We start from the raw sequence: 26,008 nt of genomic DNA on the forward strand, positions 1-26,008 counted from the left end.
TTCTCATGGAAAATAGTTCTGTTCAGTAATGTATATACAGTATTGGTTTGCCATGCATAAAACCTGTTTGGATTTCTACAAGTCACACTCATGACTTACATTTAAAAACATAATCAGAAAGAAAGAGAGAGAGCGTGTGTTTCTGCTACAAAAAATTAAAAATCTATACATGCCAAAAATCTAGAAACCTGTCACAAATACTTCTTTTGAATTTCTTCTTTTTCAAAGCACTCCATTGAGTTAAAGCCAGGAAAGTGGGCCAAACTATAAGGAATTCAAATGGGAGTTTTGTGTCTGGAAAGTATATGTTCTGGGTGCCTATGGACTGACGCTTTTAAAATGTAAGATGCCCTTTAAGATGTCTCTAGATATGAAAATCTGGGTTAGAGAAATGACAGCATTATAAAATCCGAAGATTTACTGCCATGAAAACAGGTTACGCTAGTTGAAGCTTGTCTTGTCCTTATTCAGAAGCGACTCGCCCATTGGGGTGGAGCTGCAAGAAGATACTTCCCAGCAGTGGGGCTCCTGCTGCTAGTTACTAGGAGGGGCAAGGTGGCAGGGAGGTCTGCCAGGCAGAAGTGTTGCATTGCCCCTGCCAGCGCCCCCACACCAAGCTGACCTCTCTGCCGCCTCACCTCTGGCCGCCTCCCAATAAGCAGCAGCAACCCCTCTGCCAGGAAACCAAGGTTGCTGCTTCACCATTCTGGGGAAGCCAATTTTGTCCTCTCATAGAAGTATGCTTTTGAAATGCCTCCCTTCTGCCGTAGTTATGAAGTCAGCTTCGAAAGCCTTTGAGATGCAATCCATGTATTGTCTGCACATGCTATTATTTTGGTTTTGCTTTTCTTCCCAGCGTCTGCTATGATAGAGCTCCTCAGTACCCTACAGCTTTAACGTTTCTTCTGTCAGCTGTTTGGCATGGCGTTTACCCCGGATATTATTTTACATTTGTCACTGGGATCTTTATGACACTAGCAGCCAGAGCAGTATGTATCTCCTTTCCATTTTATTTTTTAAAAATGGGTGCAATCTGAAACGTAACTATTCACACTCACTTCTCTTCAGGTCATTGGAACGTGGTTGTGGACATGAGTCCTATTGGTTTTCAGAGGTTTTTTCTTGAATATACCAACCTGCCTCTGTCTGAAACCCAACATTTTCTGAGCTATCTCACACTGACCTATTTATGGGCCATGCTTGCTATCCCTGCCCCCATTGTCAACCTCCCACTACTCTCCATGTGTTGGGTGGGGTGGAGATTTCAAGCAGGGAGCCCGCTGCATTCATGTAGGCTTATTGTGCCTGATTATAAATATGTATACAGAGACTCCCTGCTTCAGACCCCACGCCTACACATAGTACATGGCAGGACCAGTCGGGGTGCAAAGGCTTGATTGTACAGTCATACCTTGGGATGAATACGCTTCAGGTTAAGCGTTTCTGGGTTGCGCTCCGCGGCGACCTGGAAGTAACGGAACACGTTACTTCCAGGTTTCACCACTTGCGCATGCGCATATGGTCAAAATGACCTCACTCGTATGCGTGGAAGCGCCGAAACGCGACACGCGCAGATGTGCAGTCACGTGTTATGTTCGCTTCAGGATGCGAATGGGGCTCTGGAACGGATCCAGTTCGCATCCAGAGGTACCACTGTAATTGCTTGATGGGAAGATGTCCAAAAGGAAAAAGAAATTCACTTCCTGGAAATCATATATCATCACCATGTTCCTACCAAAAGAAAATTGACAACAGTGTTTGCTAAAGAATTAGAAACTAGAGAAGGATTTGACTGCAGTTCCTGGTAGTTGTGGTAGCTTAGATGGTTCCCCTCTCTTTGTCATCACTCCTGTGATTGCTCCCGGACATTTATGTAAGCTTGGTATTCTGCTTTGACTGTACAATTTGGGGTGGTGGGTGTGCACTCGTTTGTATGCTAATTATTGCATTGGCTTTGGCCTTTTGAGATATCTTTTACTGAATCTTTGTACTTCACAATGCAATCCTATGCATGCCTGCTAGGAAATATGTGTGTATAGGACTGCAGCCCAAGCCACTTCTTCCAGGTCTGTTCAGCTGCTGTTCTTCTCAATTTCTTGCTGAGACACTTCTTTCTTATTTAATAAGAGGAAAGAAGAAACCAAACACTCCTTATTGGTATACCAGACCACATCATGATTAAGTGGATAGGACAGCAGCCATTATGTGAAGATTGCTTTTAAACTTTTTTTTGCCTTTTTAAAGGTCAGGAACAATTTCCGGCATTTCTTCGTCTCCCCAAAGCCTCTCAAAACGGGCTATGACATTGTGACCTGGTTGGTAACTCAGCTCTCTGTCTGTTATACCGTTGCACCATTTGTTCTGCTAGCTGTTGAGCCTACAATTAAATTATACAAGTAAGTCACCACCTATTATTATAGCTGTTGGGGTTGCATCAGGCCATAGCTTTTTCAGATTTGCCAGCCTGTGGTCCACGTTGGGTGATGCTTCATCATGGTTTGAAGGAAAACTAAACAGGTTATATTTGCTAGCTGTGTCACCTTTGGAAGCTCAGTTAATATTTGAAATGTATACTTGGGCCTTTGAAAGGAATAAGAAGGGGCAATGCATCTGTTTCATTCCAAGTTGGAAAGTGCACTCAGCAATTTTATTTTTATATCTGTTCTTTCCCTTAAAATTCATGGTGTATGGCGATGGCAGGTTGTTGTGTAGATGGAAGAAGGGTGCAGAACAACACTGAGGGAAGTTCCATGTGAATGTTTGTTAGTAGGATGTGGTGAAAATTTAAAACTGAACTCTTGATGGAGTGTAGACTTATTAAATCTCCAACTCAGGGCCCAAACATACAAGGTTAGGTTTGGCAGGGCACTTTCTAGAAATCCTGAGTTATTGCTTTGAGAGGCATAATGGTCTGCTCCCCTTTTCAAAATATTTTGCTTTAGTAGTCCAGGAAGAGCTACAACCCAATATGTTGCATCACTACTCATCATTATAGGTTGTTTTAACCTGACTTCCACTTGCTTTATATTCCTTGCTACTTCTTTCTTTGTCCCTTACAGGTCACTGTACTTTCATATGCACATTTTATGTGTACTTGTGTTGCTGGTCCTTCCAATCAGATCTCAAAAACACCTGAAAAGGCAGCAGCTTCCCATTCAAGGCACACACAACTCTGACATAAACGAGAAAGCAAAATGATACCTCAAAAGGGAATTGTCGCTCCTCTTCTGTGAGACGCTGGAAAAATGGGTACGAGCGATACATCATTGCAGTAGCTTAATTTAAGAAACTTTTTAAATGGACAAAAAGGAAATGGACTGATTACCAGTTAAGACTTGTTACTGGGTAATGTTTACATCCTTGATGGGAGAAGATAATATATTTTTTTTTGTAAACTAAAGAGAATAATGGAGTGTCTTTAATGTATTTAAATTCTTGCACACGTCTGTCATCTCTTAAAGTTAATCTCAATTATCCAGTGCTTTTGAGAGGTAGGGGAAAGATAATCATTGGGGGTTAGCTGTCATGGACTGGCTAGATGCAGAAGAGTGGTGGGGGGCACTAGCTGGGGAACACCCAAGGGAACCCCCAGGGGAAGAAGGCTCAGAGTGAAGGGACTGGTGGTGGGATGACAAGCGAGTGGTCAGAGGGAGAAGAGGGAGCAGACTGGGGGGAGGAGGTGTCGGAAGCTGAAGAGGCAACAGAGTTTAGTGAGCAGGGAGAGGCCGTGGCAGAGACAAGTCCTGAGTCAGAGGCAGGAAAGGAGGCTCAAGGGCGGGGGGGAAGAGGCAGTGATCAGACATGCTGCTGAAGAAGCCAGGGAGTCTCACCTCCCCCCCCTCCAGTCTCCCAGAACACAAAGAGGAATGAAGAGGGCAGAGCAAAGAGAGACAAGATGAAGGAGTCTCAGGTTGCATGGGAAGGTCCCAGGGGAGGAGGATACTTAGGCAAATGTGGGAAGACCTGCACTCCCCACAACTGCCTCATCAAGGCAAGATCTACTGGGAAGAGTTGCCGTGCTGACTCAGTCTGAGCTGCTTTTTATTTCTTTGTATAAAGCGTTAACTTCACTGACATCTTGTGAGTTATGGCTGACCTAACCCCGACACCCACCTTGACATTAGCAGATGGGTGCCCTAAGCATCAAAATGTTTTTCTTCCCCCACCCCACATAAAACGATGAAAGGTGAAAAGTAACTTGTAGTGTGTACCTGTAATTACCAAATGGTGGGTTGCAAGGAATTTCATGGGTGGGTTTCCTGAATGCACCAAAAGCTGAAAAGAATTTGTGATTCATGGTCAACAGGTGTGGGGACCAGTAGGCCCACATAGACAGTACATCAAAGCAAAAAGGAAATTTACATGCGTGGGTCCTGTTTAGTAAAATGTTTTAAGAACCATTAACCTAGAACAAACGAAGCGCATGCTGAGTGACTGGGACTAGGCATTAGGAAAGGGAAGATCATGGAGCAGGCTGGCTGTGGTTGCCCATAAAATAAATAAATTCAGGTATAGACTGTCTGAGGTGAGAAATGTGGGCTAGACAGGGTTTGAAAGAGAACTACAGGCTTTTCCAGAACACTTCCTGTTAGACCTGTTTTCTGTGCTGAGCTTGGGTGATTTCTCCCCACCACCACCACTGCCACTGAACTCCATAATCTTTTCCTGATACTACAAACCTTTCAAATGTCGCCTGCATTCATTATTTCATGATAGCCGAACAAAGATAAATTACTTTGGCACTTGGAAAATAACTCAGGGAACTTGGTGCGAAGCACTTGACTTAACTTTTTCGGAATATGCTTCCTAATATTCAAAACAATGCTTTTAGGTTTTTAAAATGAAAATGGTTCTTTCCATTTTTAAATAATATGTTTTCTTTATGAAGGGAACGGGATAAATTTAAACTTAATAGAACTGATGCAGACCTCTTGCCCTGTAAGTTTGCTTGCTTGTCACCTGCCTACTCTTAGCTCATAAGTGCTTCCCTCTGTCTGCCCACCTTGTCACCTATAACCTATCCCAATTCAGAAAGCCTACTGAGCCTCAAGGATGGAGTGCCCTGGTAGTGAAAGACATGGGTGTTGCACCTGTCTACTGCTTAGGCGCAATGATAATCTTTTTGCCCAAGTGGGTTCCACATTCCATCCACACTTCCGTTCTTTTAAAGTCCTGTTTGGCTAGATGCTTCAGAGCTGAATTTGCTTTGATCGTTTTTTTGTTTTGTTTTACAGTGAGAAAGGTATTAAAATTCTGTATAAAGTTGAGGGATGAAAAAACCAGTTTCTGGTTGGAAAGGCAAGGGGAAGCTCTGATCTTAATGAGCTGGACTTTTCCAAATCAAATGATCAATGTGAGAGTAGCATTAAATCACCTTTTAAAAGGTGCAAGTGAAGCAGAATGCCTTGGGAACCAATGTTGCTGCTGTCTGTTATCACTTAACTGCTGTTTGGTCATATTATGTATTTCTTTGGGACATTTTCACCCTGTTCTGCAATCCAGGGATTCTAAGCGCAAATCTTTGTAAAGCTTTTTAAAATAAATAATTTTTTTTAAAAAACCAAAGAGCATTTTTTGAATAATTATTTATTTGAGTATTTATACCCCATCCTTCCATTATAAGAACACTCAAGGTGGATCACAATATATGAAAAATAATCGAAAAGGATTGTTTGGGTCAAGCTTTTATTTTTATGTATGATTCCTATGTATAATTTATGTTCATGTGTTTTTTTGTCTGGCTACAACCTCTATTTGACTGCCTTATCGACAAATTTTATTTACTCAAGCTAAATTTCCTCAAGAGTAGTCTCACTGAAATCAGTGGGCCAAACTTAGCCATGCTTATTAATTTCAGTGAATCTACTCTCAGTAAAACTTAGTTGACTCCCCCCGCCCCCATGGCCTGGTCTATGCTTCCTTTCTGCTGCAGCTGCAGTCTGCCTTTGAACTCGCCAGTTCCATTTAGGTCTCCTGGCTATTTGCTGTTGATAGACAGCAAATTTATTTGATTTGTCAGAACCTTTTAAAAAGGGATCTATCTAAATGCCACAAGTTTAAAAAGCTTCCCTTTCAAAAATGTGACTTCTCACATATTGGGAAAAAGCGCTGGCTTAAAAATGGCATATGGTACTGGTGACATCTAGTGGCCACTGCTGTACACTTGTCCAATCTATGTTTAGTTTTTGAGCTGATTTTAATTGTGTGAGAGGGCAGGGACATAGCTGTCAAGTGTCCCTTATTTGAAGAGACAGTCCCTTATTCCAGCGCCATGTCCCGCTGCTGTCCCTTATTGATGGATGTCCCTTAAATGTCCCTTAAATGATGTCCCTTAAATTTCAAAGGAAGCAGCTCCTCTCCCTCCCTCCCTGCCGGCCAGGGAGGAGGAAGGCTCCAACTGTGTTGCTTGGCTGTGTTGCTCACCCAATAAGAAGTCTAAGAACGACTGGGGGGTGGAGCTTGCATGCCTTGTGTGTGGCTAGTTAATGCAAGCTGAGGGGTTTTTTGAATGCTGGATGCCATTTTGTTGCACATGCTGCTGCAAACTTTGCAGTGCAAAGCCAGGCCGGGGAGCCATCTTAAGTTGAGGCTGCATAGGCCTTGTGGTGCATGTGATTCAGATTCTAGTCAGTTGAACCTCTGGTTACAAAGTTGGTTGGACAGTGTTCTCGAAGCTACCCAGCATGAGTTTGACCAGACTGCAGGATGACAGGAAGACTGGAGTGCCTGGAACCGGTGAGGCTGCAGGTCCCTTATTTTGGCTGCTGGTCCCTTATTTTCAAATCTGTAAGTTGACAGCTATGGGCAGGGAACTGGCAGCCTTCTAGATGTTTAGATTCATATAATTGTAGAGTTGGAAGGGATCATGAGGGTCATCTAGTCCAACCCCCTGCAATGCAGGAACCTTTCATCAAACGCAGGGCTTGAACTCATCACCCGAGATTAAGAGTCTCATGCTCTACTAACTGAGCTTCTATTGGGCCTGGTCTCCCATCATCCTTGGCCCACAGATTTCCCTGCCATGGATAAAGGAAATGATTCTGTTTTTGTATGGTTGGGAAGCAACTGCAGCGAGAAGGGTGTGGAAAAGCAGTAAAGGAACACAACTTTCTGCCTGTCAGCCAGCAAATCCTATTGTCAAGAGTTTCTGCTCCCTTTTCCATTTTGGATCTACAAATCTCAGGGGGAAAGACTGGATTTATCCCCAGGAGTTGCCAGTTGCTGACCCCTAAAACGAAATTGAAGGACTCAAAATCATTCTTGGCAAGGGGTAGTTTCAGGCTTCACCCTTTTACCCTGTTTGGATTTGAGCACCTTTCCAACACAGAAAGGTGAAAGTGTTTGGGGGTTTTTAAGTTTGGAGAAAAAGGTAACTGAAGGCTGGGATGTAATATGATCTAGTTGAGATTCCTGCATTTGGACTAGATGACTCTCAGGGTCCCTTCCAGCTCTAAAATCCTATGATTCTATGCTAGAAGTTCATAACATTATTAGCAGAGTCGGGAAAGAAGGGACAGAGAGAAACTCGTCTAGCTTTTGCTCTTGTTCCCACTTTGTGATACTGGCAGCACAATGCCAGAGGAACCTAGGAAATCGCCTTTTACTGAGACAGCTGGTCTGTCTAGCCCAGTCTTGTCAACACTGGCAGCAGCTCTTCAAGTTTCCAGGCAGAGGTCAGCCCTACCTGGAAATGCCAGGGATTGAACCTCAGACCTTCTGCTTGCAAAGCCATATACTCTCTCTTTTGGGTTGCATCCCTTGCCTGGTTACCTTATGATGCATGAATGTGAAGATGCCTGGGTCTGTGTTACCTGCATGAATTGAGAATGACCCCCCAAAACATCAGAAAAGAGGTTGCCTTGCTTATGAAGAAAGAGTTGACTGTTGCCGGGCAAACCTCTGCTATGTGCAAGGCAGAGTGTGTCCAATGCAGACCTTCATGTGAGTGTTGTCATCAAGCAACCTCATTCCAAAGTCTGGTCAAGGGAGAGGAGCATCTTCAGGTTCTGAGGTGGTGTGTAAAGGTCGGTTCCCTGTGCAGCTATCCATCTAGCAGTGGACAGCTTAGTTGGTTAGAGCATGATGCTGATAATACCAAGGACGCAGGTGTGGTCCCTGTATGGGACAGCTGTGTGTTACTGCATTGCAGGGGGGTTAGACTAGATGAGTCTCAGGGTCCCTTCCAACTTTACAATTCTATGATTCTATGACCAGTCTTGGCTGTAGGAGATGAATTGGAGAAGGAAGGAATCCTAGGAGCTCTTCCAAGAGCTGGGATAGCAAGGGGAGAATTTGACACTTCTCTGCTTTTCAGACCCTTCCATGACAGGATGGTAAACAATGCTGAGTTTATGGGTGGAAACTCATCTCTGGAATGCTGTTTTGTTTTGTGCCCAGGGCTTGGTGTATTTAAAACTGCAATGCAGTGTGTCCGTTCAGCAGGTGCATGGGTGGGTGCCTGGAGGGGAGGGGCTCTCATACCATTTTTTGTTTTATTTGCAGTATTTATATAATACAGTTCTCTGGATGACTTTCAAAGAAAATGGTGGCATGCAATTAAAAATACAATACCAGAAAATAACAGTTTGCTGCATAATTGGGGTCCCCCCCCCCAACCAAAGCAGAAAGGGAGACAACTGAAAATATAAAGTGCACTGTCATTAAAAGCAACATTGAAAGGTGAGCAAGACTTGTGGCAGGCACTCTGCAGCTGGGGTGCCACCATCAAAAGGGCCCTCTCCCTGGTCACCCTTTCCCTTATTTCACTTGGCAGAGGCACCCATTTGGTGGACTGGGGCCTGCTGAAAAAGATCTCCGGATACAGACAGGTACATGTAAGGTAAAGTGATCTTTTCAGTCTCCTTGTCATAATCTTGCTGACTGCAGCACAACTTTCTACAAGGTAGCCCGCTTTGAGTTAGGAATGGACGAATCTGACAGTTCTCATTTGTCTCTGTTCCTCATTTTTCGTTTCATTTTCTCTGTATTTTTGCATGCGTTTGCAATTTTTTAAAAAGAAAAAAAAAAGCCTCGTGAAGGTGACTAATAAGTACAATAAGTGGTGGTGGTGACTTGTAAATACACTTTCCCCTAGCATAACTTTTTTTTTGTACAGGTTTTTTGTTGGAGAATTGCACCACAATATTCAGAGAAGTGTGAATTTCATAAATAGGTACATTTTGGTTTGTGTATTGTTTTTGGAAGTGTGACTTAACGGAGGATCACACTGAAATATAAACCAAACTAAATTTCTCTCTCATCCTTGGCTACAGTTCCTGGAGTTTTCAAGGACCTCTTGTGATAACGGCAACTCCCAAACTCTCTGAAGTTTACTAACCCCCCCCCCCCAACTCTGCATTAATTTATTGGGGCCAACTATGTGCATCCCTCCTCCTTCTTTAAAAAAAAATAGATTTAGATTCCACCATGTTTTGTTTTATCTTGGATCAGTCATGGTGAAGTAGAAATATTTGCTAGAATATTTTAAGATGTGAAACCACTGCTATGATTTCAAGGAACTTTATAATACACTCTGGGACATCTTCCAAAAATCCTTGTGTGTGGATAGTGGATAGAGATTTATTTTATGGGATGTGATTATGATGTTGCTATGAGATCAAAACAGTGTCTCAGCAGCTACTTCAGATAAATGCTTGCTTCATCCTTGCTAAAACATTGCAGAAGAATGAATAGTAGCTGTTTTCCTAAAGAATAAAGCATATGGCTGAAAGCAACTTGACATATTCTCCCCAAAGAGCATGGAGTGCAAAGAGCACAGCTGCCTGGAGGGTGGAATTGCTTTTGTTTCTCCTGTTGAGAACTTGGAACCATAATCGGTTGCTTATAATCAGCTTAATGGCTTGGATCATAAAATAGGTTAATGTGAGGAAGTTAGGTGGAAGGAAAGTTTCCCAGCTTCTCAGTCAAATTCTGGGTGATTAACCTCTCCTCTAGAAGCCCCCTTGTACCCCATCCCCCATTGTTCAGGAGACCCTCCCAGATCTTCTAGATAAGTTTTTTTAGGGGAGTGTGTGGGGTGAGGGGAGGAGATGGGAAGCTTTTCCTTCTGTGAACTTCCGTAAGTTAGCTTATTGTAGGTGCTAAGGAGGTTCTGCCAGCACATCCTGCCCTCTCTTCCCCCTGTGTGCTGTTCTATGGTTTCTCCAAACTACCCTGAGCCAATTAGGTGGGAGCCTTAGGGCAGGCATAGGCAAACTCAACCCTCCAGATGTTTTGGGACTATAACTCCCATCATCCCTAGCTAACAGGACCAGTGGTCAGAGATGATGGGAATTGTAGTCCTAAAACATCTGGAGGGCCGAGTTTGTTGGGAAAAAGCACCAAGGCAAAAGCCAGCTCCAGATGGCTGGAATGCAAAACAGGATGTTATGTTTTGCAGATGTACTGTTGGAGAAAAGGTGGAGCCTATTCTCTGTACTGAGCACCGGATGTTAGCTCAGTGTGTCATCTGACCTGTGCTGGAAGTACAGGGGAGGAGTGTGTGACTCTTCTAATGGAGACTGAAGGGTGCAGTCGCATTTCTATGTACTGCTGAGTGACAGGAATAAAACATGTAAATAGGACTCCTGTCTGTCTCATTTCCCCTCCCTGGGGAGAATGCAGGGAGGGAGAGAAGCAGAGAAGCAGAGGGTGTGTTTTCCTCACATCTAATGAGGGAAATCGCCGGTTTATGACCTAGCCTGCCGGGAGACGCAGCGGAGAGGTCATCAAGTATCTCACTCAGTTGCCCGGGGGAGGCCAGTTTACCTCTGACTGTGAGCTGAGATACTAACATATGGCAGCCTTTGGATGGTTGCGATTCATCGGACATCTGCATGAGAGGCTGGTGGATTGTCCTCCTCTGCTCCAAGGAGGAAGAGAAGCGTCTGAAAGAAGCCAGAGGCTCAACAGACAGCTGGTGGAAAGAAGAGGTGTTTTCCAGAGCAACAAAGTTCAAGGTATGCTGCATTTCGGGCTAAAAGTGTGAACGCAGTTTGATTAATTCACTGGTTCACGGAGCTGCGTTTCAACGGAAACAAAAGCTCCGGGAGGAAGAGGCCTGCAGCTTAAAGGCTGAAGCCTGCATTCCACAAATTCTTGTGGTTGATAAACTGTCCTATTGAAATGCATTGTTGCTAGGTAACGGAAAATTGGAAAGTTACTGGCAAAGGGGCTGGACTGTGAGTGTGAGCCTGGGAAAGCGAAACAAAACCAGAGAGTGTTTTGGCTACAAGTTTACGTGCCCTTGGAAGGGACTTTCCATAGCAGCCAGAGTTTAGCTGCCAGGTGCAAAAGAGCGTAAACAACTTGCAGTTTGCCTGACTGAGAAAGGAAAAAACAACTGTTGGATTTTACAGCTTGTTTGACAGTGTGAGCTGGAGGCTTGGCTTCAAGATGGATGCCAAGAAAGGGGGAGGTCTGCCTTACCCACCTCCCTTAACCAATGACAATTATTCATCTTGGTCTGTAAAGATGAAGGCCCTGCTGCAGAATCAGAGGCTTTTTGATGTAATTGAAAACCCCATCCCTGCAGCACCAACCAGAGGTTGGGAGTCACAGAATGTAAGGGCCAGGACTGCTATAATTCTGTGTGTCTCAGATGATCAGTTGGTGCATGTTCAGCATTTAGAAAATGCGAAAGAGGTTTGGGACACGCTGCGTACAACGCATCAGAGAGATGCTGGTTCTTCAGCGTTGCTGTATTTTGAGAAATTGACCAATCTGAGACTTGCGCCTGATGGAGGTGTTCAAGCGCACCTGACAGAAATGAAGTTTCTGCATCAACAGATGGTGGAACGCAATTTCCGTCTTCAGGAGGAAGTGTTTTGCTTCATGATGATAAACAGCCTTAATCGCACCTACAAGGTTGTTGCCAGTCAGCTTGGTTCCCTACCTGCTCAAGACCTAACCGCGGAGAGAGTTTGTGCGGTGGTCCTGAATGAACACGACAGACTTGCTGCACTGGAAGTGAAAGACAGGGGGAGGGAAGAACAGAGTTCACATCTTCCCACTGCTGAATCTACTGGAGAGCATGGAGTAGCATTGAGTGCTGTCCGATGCTACAATTGTGGACAGACTGGGCATCTACAGCGAAACTGTAAGAAGCCGCGACAGTCAAAAGGAGCAAAGAGCAGCTCTACGAAGCCTGAGGCATCAGGCAAAAGCCATACCAAGTGCCAGGTGAAACCTGCAAAGGCTTTGATGGCGAAAGGAACCACGCCAGATGTTGGGAACTCGTTCATAATTGACACGGGCGCAACGGTTCATATGTGCCCGCACAGACAACTGTTTTCGACGTTGAGGAAGCAAAGCTTCACTGTGAAACAGGCCAACGGTCAGGAGTTGGAAGCGACCGGAATTGGGACTGTGTATCTTGAGAGTCTGAACTTGACTATAAGTGATGTTTACCTGGTTCCAGAACTGAGATTTAATCTGCTGAGCATGTCGCAGATTGCAAAGAAAGGACTGAAACTGTCCTATGATGCTAAAAGCTGCAAGATCTACAAAGATGGAGAACTGTTTCTTACTGCCAAAGAGAAAGATGGACTGTATTTGTTGACTTTTGATCAAAGTGATTACATGAAATGTAATTCTTCTGATTCTAACGAAATCTCTCTTGCAGGTGTGACCAGTGTGAGCACCAGGAAGGTGACGAAGAAGGTCGACAGAGCATTTCAGCGGGTGTATGCTGATGTGATTGGTCCTCTAGAGCCATCTAGGGGCAGTGCAAAATATTACCTTTTATGTGTGGATTGTTTCACTAATTATTCTTGGGTTTATTTGATGGAGAAACCGCAAGAAACTTTAGAAAAGTTTCAGGAGTTTTGTGACAAGGTTAAAAATATGCATGATGCTAACATTGATTGTCTTTTCACAGATGACAAGCAAGTTTTTCTGTTACAGAAGTTTCAGAAGTTCCTGGATGGAAAAGGGATAGACCACAAAATTGCTGTTTCGCCAGAAGCGTGGAACAGGGGGGTCTGTGTGAGGGTGAACAAAGAATTGCAAAAGGGGATGAATGCGCAATTGCTGAGTTCACATTTGCCACATGAATATTGGGCTGAGTCGCTAATGTCCTATCTTCATGTGTGGTTGAGAAAAGTCTCAACAGAGTTGGGATGTTCTCCTTTTGAGAAGCTGTTCAATAGAAAACCTTCTGTTGCCTACTTTAAGGTTTTCGGGTCTCATGTGAGAACAGAAGCTCCAGGTGGAGTAAAGAATGCCAAAGGCATTTTTGTGGGATATGAAAAGGGTCTCTACAGAGTAATTTTGTCTGAATCTGGTCAGGTGATTCTCACAAAGTTCTTAGATAGTGCTCCAGAGCAAGAGCGGATTGTAGAACACACCTTTCCCACAGGAAACGATTCTGATGATGATTTTTCTGATGTCACAGATTACAGTGGTACTGATGATGATGACAGTGAGAGCTCAGAGAGTTCAGTTGTAACAGTCATTGAGAGGAAATCTCACACAATGGATAGACCTTCACAGATGAAGGAAGAACCACTGATTGCTACTGGTTCTCAACAGAGTCCAAAGGTTGAACCAGTGAGCACAGAGGATCAGAACCTCATACGCAGGTCTGAGAGAGTTACAAAGGGTGTACCACCAAAGAGGTACTCAAAAGAGTTTGCTAACTTAGCTGTTGCGTGTGTTGCTATTGTTAACAACTCAAAGCAGGTTAAAGCAGTGTCTAAGTCAGAGACAAAGACACAACAGAGAGTAGCAAGCCAAGGTAATGCAGAGGCACTCATTCCTTGGAAGCCAGACAACCAGAGAGGTACACTGGTGAAACCAGTGGTGGGGAGTTCCAAGGGTGGAACTGAAACAACAGGGGACTGTTATATGTATAACAACTGTTTGTTCTCTTCTCTGGATCATGTTTTGCCAATTGATGCTTTTGGGGGAGGATGTTGGGAAAAAGCACCAAGGCAAAAGCCAGCTCCAGATGGCTGGAATGCAAAACAGGATGTTATGTTTTGCAGATGTACTGTTGGAGAAAAGGTGGAGCCTATTCTCTGTACTGAGCACCGGATGTTAGCTCAGTGTGTCATCTGACCTGTGCTGGAAGTACAGGGGAGGAGTGTGTGACTCTTCTAATGGAGACTGAAGGGTGCAGTCGCATTTCTATGTACTGCTGAGTGACAGGAATAAAACATGTAAATAGGACTCCTGTCTGTCTCATTTCCCCTCCCTGGGGAGAATGCAGGGAGGGAGAGAAGCAGAGAAGCAGAGGGTGTGTTTTCCTCACATCTAATGAGGGAAATCGCCGGTTTATGACCTAGCCTGCCGGGAGACGCAGCGGAGAGGTCATCAAGTATCTCACTCAGTTGCCCGGGGGAGGCCAGTTTACCTCTGACTGTGAGCTGAGATACTAACAGAGTTTGCCTATGCCTCCTGAGTGGGAGGGCAGCCGGCAACCCCTTTGTGCTAGTGTGCTTTGTGCTTACTTCTGCTGGCAGGACTCATTAGCTGAACCCAGCCCAAAATGTGGCAACAGAGGCTGTTTTAGGGCAGCGCAACCAGTTCCCCCCTACTGGGTGCCTAGCAGAGAGGGTAAGCACCTGCCCAGCTATGGGAAAGAGGCAAGAGGGCTCTGACAGGGTCCTAGAGTCCTTCCTTCTCCTCCCCAAAACCTAGTTAGCACTTGCCCAGCTTTGGGAAGGAGGTGGAGGTGCTTTGAGACCCTGCTAGAGCACTCACAGCTTCTTCCCCAAGTGCAGCACAGTACAAGGAATAGTGGGCAAATTTTGGCCTCGCTTAAGGTGCCATAGTACCAAGTCTGCCCCTGGAGCCAACCTACCTTTTTGTTGCATCATGGTGTTTGTGAGGCGGGCTCAGAGACGACGATTGTTGGTCTCTGTGGCATTGCTCTGTCGACCCAGCTGGATGTAAATATGGGCAGGCCCAAAGAAGAGTGCCATGGCGGTGGTGGGCAGAGGACACACACAGGCTCTGATGTTGCATTAAAGGCGGTCTGTGGGAGAGGAGAGCAAATCGACCCTAAGCATTACAGAGAAGGGCTTGTCTTGGTGAAAAGCAATGAGTTCCATTGCACAGTGTAAGACCTGCTGCATTGTCTTGTTGACATGCCCTTAGAAAGCATCAAATCCATTTAAACTCGATCACCTTATTTCATATGTGAAGGATCACCATGACGCTGAAATGTCGGAAGCAGGAAGGGAGAAATATATGGCCTACCAGTTCTTGTTGAACTTCAGCTTCTGTCAGCCACAGGCAGCATAGCCCGTGACCAGGGCTGATGGGAGTTGTACTCCAAAATATTTCTGTTGTCCAACAAACATTAGCCACCCCAAGGATTCTTAGGTTTATGTGACCTATTGAGGGTTGTTCAACATCGCAACTGCGCCTATAAATCTGCTTTGGATCAGGCAGGACTCCTATGATCTTATACATGCATCCATTTTATACAGCCGCGGCTCAATTTATGAACAGTCATCTTTTCAATCTCTGTAGAAATCCAGAAGCAGTTGACACTTGGGCTTCTGTCCTAGGCACTGTGGTTATCTGCCAGGGGTGGGGTGGGGTTGAGGTAGCAGATCATTTCTGCTGCAATGATCAAATTTTCCTACTTTGTTTGAGATTTTATTTCCCAGTGGATTAACGTTTCAGGGCAGCATCGCAGGCGGAGGGCAAAATTCAATTAATTGAATATGAAATATTTATAACCCTGCTCTATATGTCTGTCAGAGAAAGGTCCTTAATAAATCTTTTCATTAGAATGGACTAGTGACTCATGCCTCTCTGCTTCTGTAGTCGTTCGGAATTTAAATTCAATTAATCTGCTGTCCTCGTGAATATGATTTAATTATTCGGAGGGGAAAAACCACTGCATTCGCAAGATAATGACACATAGGGAGAGGACAAAAAAGGAATACCCTCTTTTCTCTTTAACAATGGCGGCTAATGCCCACCAGAACTGGTGGGGTTGTTAGGAGTCTGTGGGGATGCGGCCAATGAGGAGGTACGGCCTTGTTATTCTTCTTGTGTCTCCAACCTCCTTGAGAAGTTACTATGGAAACTTAAGGATTGGCCTCTAGGCCCAAGGTGCCCTAAACTGTCTCTAGATATAGTTTGCTTGCAATTCCTATCAGCACCAGTCAGCATGGTCATTGATCAGGAATTATAGGAGTTGTACAACAACTGGAGGGCCCAGCATTGGATAAGGCTGCTCTACAGTAAAGATTCCAGCATGTGCCATTGCGGGGATATACTGTGCATTTGTATTACTGTTCAAGGGTGTGCAAAGACATTTGGAAATAACCTGCAAACTCTGTTCCTTCTAAACCTTGTATGTGGCACAGCTGCCCTGTTGTCGCTGGGTTGGCAACTTTTCTGTAGCTGTGTTTTTAACTGTAGCTTAGTGTGCAGGCACCAGCAGGTTATCAGGGCGGCCCACATTTTTCTAGCCAGTTGGCAACCCTGTTTATTGCCAGGTTGCTTCCCAGGCTTTCTGTTTACTTCTATCCAGTGGCTTTTCTTGAGTTCAGCTGCCTTTTCCCATTCCTAGTATACCAGCCAGCTTATCCATTCAGTTTTGTTTTCATTATGCTGACGTCCTATGGTGTTTCAAATTGAGTGTAATGTTCCCTCCCCTCAATTTTAGGCCCCTTTAAGGCACTTTTGCTCTGCCAGCTCTGGTAAACTGGCGTGTGTTGTGAATCCAGAGAACAGTTTTAGCGAATGTGTAATGGCATGCAGTGAACTGCTTTTTAGGCCACATTCATACCTTTCATGTAAAGCGCTATGATACCACATTAAACATCACTGGTTCCCCCAAAGAATTATGGGAGCTGTAGCATGGTTAGAAGTCCCCTATTCCCCTCCCAGAACTACCGTTTACAGCAGAGCTTTCCAAACCGTGTGTCGCGACACGTTAGTGTGTCGGCTGCAATGTGTAGGTGTGTCATGCAAACGCTCCCCGTGCTCCTCACGGGGCTGGAAAGGGGTTAGTTTAAACTGGTTTGCTAGTAAAACTGAATCACTGTGTTGCGAAATGATGCATGTCTAAAAAGTGTGCCGCTAACATGAAAAGTTTGGAAAGCTCTGGTTTACAGAGTGGTTTAACAATGGGTCCCCCTTTACGGAGAACTCCGAAAACTGTCAAGGGGAATAGTGGCCTCCTTACAACTCTCAGTATCCTTAAACTACTGCTCCCAGAATTATTTGGGAGAAGCCATGATTGTTTAAAGTAGTACTGTCAGGGAACTGACATCGGAGCGAGAGGCGAAGGGGAGGCTCCTAGATGATGCTGGAGAAGGACCCAGCAGCAGGGGGAGAAACAGCTCAGTAGAGGGGGAAGCATTTAAGCGCAACACCAGGGATAAAGGGGGGCAGATGGGGGAATCGGAGAGAGGGCTCCAGGACTCTTCACTGGAACTCAGTGAGGAGGGGACAGGTCCTCCGCTACCCACGCCCTCCCTGCGCAGAAGACTCCCGCGCAGTGAGAGGAGGAGGAGACTGGGTGTCAAACAACTTTTATGTTGGAAGAGGTTCAAGAAACACCCACTGACGGATTCTGCCAGCGACTGAGGCAGTCAGAATCAGAAAGGGCTGTGCAGTCAGAAAGGTTTAACAAGGCAAATTAGCCTAGAGAGGCACCAGTTTACGCACGAGTAACTCATACTCATTACAAGTACCATAGTGCTCTAATGTGGCCTTAGTCTGCTGTCAGTGTTCTCATCCACCACCTGCTTGGTTTCTGTGAATGTGTTAAAAAGCAACAACCAGCAAACTTTCTAGTTGACCCTGCTATCCTATGACCCTGCCTGGGATGGTATCCCAGGGGCCATAGGATGCTTCTGAACACTGTCTCTGAGGTGCTTTGACCTCAGGGAGGATCCAGTGTTATATTCCCCCTCCCCAGTGCTGTGACACCTTCTGCAACCTGGACCCTAGCAATGCCAAGAGGTAGGGAGTGGACCAGGGAAGAAATGGAACGTAAGGATCTATAACCTTCCTAATTCCCTGTCATACACCCAAACCACAAAATAAATCACACCAACTCTAGAGCTGGTTTCGTTTCAGCTCTCCCTACTCCCATCTGATAAGAGATAAACAGTTTTAAAACCACTGGGAAAAGGACAGGAGAGCAAAAATTTTCTTCTGCCCCAATTTCTACCCTGTCTGCAAGATCCCAACAGAGTGTTGGAGGAGGATAAGGTGAATTAGCCATATTCAGTTCCCCTCCACCGCCCAATACTTGTAGCCTAAAATATTTTTTAATTATTTTGTAATGCTTAGCTGAGTTATAACAATATGGCTTTATCTGCTGTACATTTGTTGTATTTTAGATAGCTGTTTTGATTTTATCTTAACTGTTTTTATGCTTGTTCTTCATTTCATGCTTTTTATGCTATCTTGTGAGTGAGGATATGTATCCTGAAAGGTGGCCTATGAACACTTTAATAAACTGCTTAGCATTTCTGGACCACCGATCTCTAAAATGAGGGCTAGAAGCTCTCATAACGACAAGTATGCTCATAATCTGAGATGGCAAACTCTTCCGGATACATGAAATAAAGTGGTATTTTATGAAAAGCTATGGATTTTGGCTGGAGAGTTGGGGAATTATCACAAATGGCTTCTGACGTTCAGAAGTCATTAGAGATTATTATGGGCGATACCATTTACAACATCCCCTCAGTCACGAATTCACTAGATACTATTTGGCAAGCTACTATACCTCAGCCTTGCTCCTGTAGAGATTTGCCTTTATGAGACCACTGTAAAGATCAGTGAGAAAATGGCTCTCTTCAGATGACCTGCTAAACCATGGCTTTTCCTATCATAATAGGAATGAGCCCTGTGTGAATCTTGGACTTTCATGCTCCCCACCCCCCAGCACTTTTGCTTCTGATTTTTATTAACTGCAGTTTAGTGTTACAGTACGTTCAAACCTTGAAGTGTTGTTTTAATCCTACACAAGCCATCTTTATACTTTGTTGGTTTGAAGTTGGCTTGGTTTAAACAAATTATAGTTAAGATTAGCCACAGTTTGCCAGATTTCAACAACACCGGCAGGGTATGCACAGATTACCAAATACAGTATACTATTGAGCCCAATACAATGTGTTAATGTTAACTTATAATGCCCTAAACAACTTAGAAGCCAAATACTGGAATACTTCCTATATCAGCCTGCTCATATATGGAGATCTGTCTGCAAAGGAGACCCTTCTTGTTGCCCTGTGGAACATCCCATCAGATGTCAAGGAATAAAACAACCATTTGACTTTTAGAAGACAACTGAAGGCAGCCCTGTTTAGGGAAGTTTTTAATATTTTATGTTTTATCGCGTTTTTAATATTCTGTTGGGAGCTGCCCAGAGTGGCTGGGGAAACCCAGCCAGATGGGTGGGGTATAAATAAAATTATTATTATTATTATTATTATTATTATTATTATTATTATTAAGGTTAAGGCTCTTGTACAGTGAAACCCATGGGGCCTCCTCTGAGTTGGTGCCCCATCTATGGAACTTCCTTCCCTTGGAAGCACAACTGGCACCTTCAATACTTGGTTTCTGGCACCAGTTCCCAATTTATCTCTTCAGCTGGACTTTCAGAAAAGATTATTCTGGCTGAGATCAGCTGCATTTTAAAAAATTATGGTTGTGTTTAATATAGGTTTAAAAATGCTGGTGGGTTTTTCTTGCTTTGCTGTACTGATGTCTAGATGGTATATGGCCCAGTAATCATAACTGATGAAGGGCAGTTTGGACAACAAATGAATAAATTGCGAATTACTCAAATGCAGGAAAGAGGAGTAGAACCTTGTAAGTTGCCCCAAGATCGTTAGAGGAAACTTGGGACATAAATGTAATACAAAGCAAATGCCCCAGGGTTAATCCCTGGCATCGAAAACTGGTGAGCCCTGATGACCTCTGCTAAAAATTAAGCTCTGAAGACTCTTCACTTACCATATTTACTTGAATGTAATGTGCCATCGACTCTGATGCACACCCTTATTTTCATGATGTAATTTAGCAGAAAAAAGGTGCACATTACATTCTAGTAAATACGGCATTTATCCTTTGGTGGAGCTGTGGAAATAATTTATTCACTCTGACTACAGTGTTACCTGGACTGCGCTCTGCCAAGGTATTTTACAGGATGACATTTCTTTGGTATGAATCCTGATGTTGCCTTCTCCTTTGGTTGCTAAAAGGGAATCACCTCTAAACCATTTCGTGCTTTGATTTTCACATGCTGGCCTAATACTCATTACCTGCGAATTCTTTGAAACCAGAATGTTTCTAAGCAGCAGCTGAACCATCAGGGATGGTTGTGAATTGCCTTCTTTTATTTTACATTATTCTCTCTCTCTCCTTCCTAACATTAGGCTGAAAATGAAAATACCTCTTCAACCCTAGTATTATTACCCCTATAGATGGCACCTTTAATGTGTACTATTCATTGTCATAATAGCTGCACCTGTGTGGAGCAAGCATATTGGAACTGCAGCAGCTGTGGACTGTAATTGCAAAGCATTATTTTCTGTTTCTCTCTGAATGTGTGTGCATGTGTGTGCGTGCACACACACACACATGGTTGCACTGCTGTGAAGATCCATTTATAATTATTCCTTCTGTAGGGCTCCCCATAACTATGATTACATGGTATGTAGGGCCAATGAAAAGGCGTGGAATTACGGTTGCCAACTGACCAGGACAAGACCACAGACTGCATGCTAAAGATGCAGATAAAAAGCTGGCCACTCTGTAAAGAATGATTTGCTCTGCTGATCAGTCACCTTTAAACAGGTCAGCAAGCGGTATCAGAAATGTTTAATTTGTTGGTTTGTTTCCTGTAATTAATTGTTCTCGTTCATCATTGCACACAGCCCTGTTCCTCCAGGCTCTGCTTCTTCTTCCTTTTCTGTGACTTGCTTCCAAGAAAGGCCCTGGTTAAAAAAAAACCTGCATTGCCCCACCACCTCTCTTCTGCCAGGTCCTTAGACTCATGCCACTCCTCAGCTCTTCACTTGCTTGGTTCACCATCTCAACAAGATGGCCCCATTCTCTAATCCCCAGCCCTGGCTCCCCCTCCAGGCACAGATGAAGTTAACACCTCTGGTGAACAAAAAAATCCAGGACTTTCCCTGGAAAATAGGGACACTTGCATAATCTGCCTAACAGTTTCTGTCTTCAGCTGCTTTTCTTCCACCATTCAGTGTATCCAGAGGCAGCCATTGTAGATTCTAGGACATTCATTCAGCTCTTTTCTTACATGATCACACACAGAAATATTCATGCAGGTTGGCAGATTAGTATAATTCGGAGAGGGAAGGAGGCAGGCAAGTAAAAAGACACCAGGGCCTACTCCCGCCAACTGCCCTGTAAGGAAAATTTTCAAGATAGCAAGAGATAGGCAGGCAAAATTCTCCTCAGAGCATGCTGCAGGTGACCTGTTGCCTCCCCTCATGGGGCCATTGATCATTGTCCTATGGGAACGAGTCCAGGAGAGACAGGAAAATATAATCTCAGGGCCTCCTCCTGCTAGACTCTCTCCTCTGCCCCCATGGGGCCATCTGCCCCCAACTATCCTGTGGGAAGGCGTGGGCCAGAGGCAGTTAAAATGGCTGCTGTCACCTCAGCAGCCCAACAAGCAATCAGTCAGAACAGGTGGTTGCTGAAGATACCTTCTACCACATGTGGTGGACTTGTAAAGAGGTAAAGGCTTTCTGGGAAATGGTATATAATGAGATAAAGAAAATGTTTAGAAATACTTTTGTTAAAAAACCAGAAGCCTTTTTACTGGGTATAGTGGCTGAAGAGATACCAAGGGAAGATAAAAGACTGTTTATGTATGCAACAGCTGCGGCAAGAATTCTTTTAGCCCCAAAATGGAAACAACAAGAAGTACCAACGAAAGAAGAGTGGCAGATGAAGATGATGGACTTCGCAGAACTGGCAAAACTGACAGGAAAAATCTGAAACCAGCATGATCAAGTATTCCAAAAGGACTGGAGTAAATTTATACGATATCTGAAAGATTATTGTAAGCAATTAACATCACTAGCAGGGTTGTCTGAAGACTTGTAATGAGAAATTTTCTATCTTTCTATTTTTATTTAAAATTTAAGCTATTTTGTAATGAGTGTAATTAGAATTGGAAAACGTACAAAATGCAATGATACAAAGGTTAATTTTGAAAGCCATGAGGCGGGAGGGAAGGAAGTCGATAGGCTCTAAAGAGCCAAAGCCGTAAAGTGGATAATAATGATGTGAATGTATAATATTAAATGGAAAATAAATAAAAATTAAATGTGTGTGTGTGTGTGTGTGTGTACAGGTTGCTGCTGAGTAAGGGCAGGGTTAAGAAGAAGCAGAAAGCCTCCAGTGTGAGACTGATGGTTTATAAGTCCAAGGGAAAGGCATGAAAGAGCTTTTTCTTAAAAGAATTGATGCAGGGAGCAGCAAGTAATATGTGAGGTGGTTGTGGGGTGTGAAACTAAGGAAATCTGCTATAATCTTTAAACCATGACGTGCCAAACGCATGCCACATGGCTTAGTGGAATATAATTGTTTTAGAAAACCCCTTTACACTACTAGTGATTAGGTGAAGAGTGGGTTTTAAGCTCTAGGAAAACTCAGATGTCACCTGGACAGTGAAAATGCCATGTGGTTCATACCCCCCAAATGCTGGAATGGCTAATGTACAAGACAAACTTTGACACGGTGTGGATAAGCCCTGACTCCGGAAGGTGGAGATTGTTATGAGTGTGGGGTGTTTGCTGTCCCCTCAGGACGAGCTGGACTTCTCTGGACTGACAAAGAAACACAATCAGCTACTGCAAGAAACAAGGACAGCTATATGAACTCTGAGGCAATGGAGACTCTGTTCCTGTGACAGAAGAGTCCAAATGAACCGTTATAATTTGAAACTGTTAATGATTTTATTAATGCCTCTTCACATTACTTTCAAACTGTCTTTGAAGCATCTGTATCCTGACAAGCAGGATATAAATAACTGTAAATGAATAAACAGTCACTATAATAGTCCAGACACATTAAGAAAGAAGAAAAATCAGACGCAAGCAACTACTGCCCATTTGATCTTGTCCAATCAGTCCCTGTCATATTGTGACTTTACTTTTCAGATTGGAAGTTAATAAAAATATTGTTGCAGAAAAGTAAGGTGGTTTTTTTTAGTAAAGGTATATTAAAGCATTTTTTAAACGGCAGATGGTAAATATGTGTGTGTGTGTGCTGGAGACATTTTTGTGTGTGGACTTTTTCCAACACTTCCTCTTTAGCCAAGAAAGTCAAGTGGACAGTGGATATAAGAATTGCTACTAACCAAAAACATACCAAAATATTGAAGTAAAACCTGTGGTAGTTCTGCCATTTTGCTGTAGTGCACAGTAGCTTTTCATAATATGACCTTGCAAGCTTTGGCTTGTGTCAAACTTTAGGACAATGACTGAGAGATGGGGGTTTCAAGCAATGTTGTTCTCTGTGGATAGGGCAACAAGTGATGTGAGCTTTCAATCTGCTGTGATAAATCACGAGAGCCAGTATGGCGTAGTGGTTGCTGCATCAGACCGGGACCTTAGCCATGAACCTCACTAGGTGACCTTGGGCCTGCTGGGATCTCTCAGCCTAACCTACATCACAGGGTCACTGTGAGGATAAAATGGAGGGAGGAGAAAACCACATATGCCACTTTGAGCTCCTTGGAGGAAAGGCAGCATATGAATGTATTAAATATATTTTCGTGAGACGTTTTGTGCACCACTGGCAACTGTCTGGAAGTGTCAGGAGAATTCATTTTGTTACCCAGACATTTGAGAAGACATTGCTCATGGCATCCATCTGTGTTGGAAGACAATGGTGGAGTCTGCCTTTGGAGTGAGGTCAAGGGCATACTATGGGACCCGTTGGGCCTGTTATGTTGCTAAGTTTTGCAAACAAGCCGCAAAACCTGGCAGCTCTGCAAAACTGGCCACCATTTTTGTGTGTGCGGGGGGGCACCAAATGTGCTCCTTGGCCAGGGCACTATTTATTTTAAGGTCAGCCCTTTCAGAAGTTCTCAGATGCATCTGCAGACTCTCATCTGAGATCCGCTCCACAGATTTAAAGCACAGTCAGCACACATTTAAAGCAGATGACTTTCCCCCAGATATCCTGGGAATTGTCACTCTGTGAAGGTAAAACTGCATTTCCCTGGATTCTTTGGGGAAGTAATGCCCTCTAAATAAATGTTGTGGATCTGCTCCAACGCAGAAATCTACTGTTATGTTGTGGCTCCGACACAGGATGGCAGTCTCTCCACAAACTTTGCATGACTGCTACAGAAAGCAGAATTTCTCTGTGGGTGTAGTTTTAAAATAAATAGATACAAATTAATAAGCGCATAAAATAGGGTTGCCAGGATACCCTAGAATGCCAAAAAAAACCCCTCAGTTTTTTAATTGACTTGCCTGAGATCCAGGACAAAGTGCCGCCTTTTGGAAATTCCACCTTTGAAATCTCTATAATGTCTGGGGAAAATCCGGACGTATGGCAGTCCTAGCATAACACAATATCTTGTTCTTGTTCTTCATTTTGGAGCAAGAAAAAGTTGGAACAAATTTTTTTAATGAAAAATGCATTAAAATATCTCAGAGCTGCATATGAACAGTATTGTAGTCCTTTGCGAGTCTTACCATACTTCACTTCCCACGGAGGGGTGTGTGTGTTTATTCTCTCAGAGGGGCCTATAGTACTGTATGGCAGGGTGGAAATCATTAAATAGATACAAATAAAGCAAAGGTATGTTAAACCCTTCTTTTTCTAATATACTTGCTTTTTGAAGCAGCCTGCAAAAACTTTTCAGATCCTTTCAAACCACTGAGTTTTGTGCCCTTGCTTTTGGTTTACAAGACCCCCCCCCAAACCAACCCTACTAATACCAGGTGGAATTCGCTTCATTGTTTATTTAAATAATTTATAAGCCATCCATCATTCCAAAAATGATAGTGGCAGTATTTAAAAACAAAAACAACAAATAAAGACAAAGCAGCTAGTTAAAACAGTAAAAGGACATTACACCTGTCTGTAAAAACCACAAGTAGTCAGTCTGCCTACCAAAATTTGGGTATTTTGTTTGCATGATGTAGGTATATCAGTCAGGATGCTGAAATAGACTAAAGCTCTTTTATATTGCACAGAAAAGAGACAGGAAGCATTATGAACCCTGTAGTGCAGTGTCTGAGACACTTGCCTAAGGTCACCTAGTGGGGTAGCACTTGAAGGATTTTTTCCACAGGTATTACTTATTCAGGGATAGTCATGTAAATAAGTGTTGAGTAGCGTGAGCCAATTTCTGGTTCTTGCTCAACGTCCTTCCAGGAAAATCCATGTGGATTTTAAAACTTTGACAAAGATTTACAACTTCTGCATATTATATATTTCTTCACAGGAATCATTCAAATATGTTCCAGTGGAGGAAATCTCCTCACCTTTATTATAAACAGTGAGTAACACACATGCGTAATACAATCATTCATTGTGCATAATAAATATTGGACAACAAATTTGTAGAATAATTTCATCTGTGAACTCAGTTGGTGAATTTACAAGTTCAAGGAGAGCTTCAGAGCTGATCTTTCCTTTGTATGTTCATCCACACATATTAGTCTTCCACACATATTAGTCACAAAAACAGCAGAGCAGGATTTTGAGAGCTACTTTGTGCCTGCTGACAAATATGGTTCTAATCCTGCTCCTCAAAGACTACCTATAGTAGGAAAACAATAGCATAGCCTTCCTTCCTATCCTTTCCTCGCTCTGATTTTTGTAATAAGAAAGGTAATTGTGCTAGTGGATACAATGTTGTACTTGGAGCAAGGAGGTTTGAGCTTATATTTCTGCTCTGCCATGAAGTTCTTAGGGTTGTTTTGAAGCGAAAATCAGATAACAGTTATGTGCCAAATCTCTTTGGAGGACGCTCAGAATACAAATATAATAACTATATAAACAGTCACTTACTTGCACACTAATA

General features: G+C 43.5%; 1 protein-coding gene across 4 annotated transcripts in view; it reads left to right on the forward strand.

Moving 5' to 3' along the window:
• The window catches only part of MBOAT1 (membrane bound glycerophospholipid O-acyltransferase 1), a 54,771-nt gene that overhangs the window by 23,885 nt on the left and 4,878 nt on the right, over positions 1 to 26,008 (forward strand). For 2 of the 4 annotated variants that reach the window (XM_081014226.1, XM_081014227.1), the window contains 3 exons: positions 857 to 989; positions 2,245 to 2,396; positions 3,060 to 5,565. In XM_081014226.1, the coding sequence (XP_080870352.1) occupies positions 857 to 989; positions 2,245 to 2,396; positions 3,060 to 3,198 (424 nt within the window). In that variant the 3' untranslated portion in view covers positions 3,199 to 5,565. Of the gene's footprint in view, positions 1 to 856; positions 990 to 2,244; positions 2,397 to 3,059; positions 5,566 to 22,769; positions 23,101 to 25,426; positions 25,481 to 26,008 lie in introns of those variants that run through there. The other 2 variants (XR_013988767.1, XR_013988768.1) reach the window with 2 other exon arrangements.

This window comes from Podarcis pityusensis (assembly GCF_964106645.2).
Source record: "Podarcis pityusensis genome assembly, chromosome: 7".
Classification (NCBI taxonomy): domain Eukaryota; kingdom Metazoa; phylum Chordata; class Lepidosauria; order Squamata; family Lacertidae; genus Podarcis; species Podarcis pityusensis.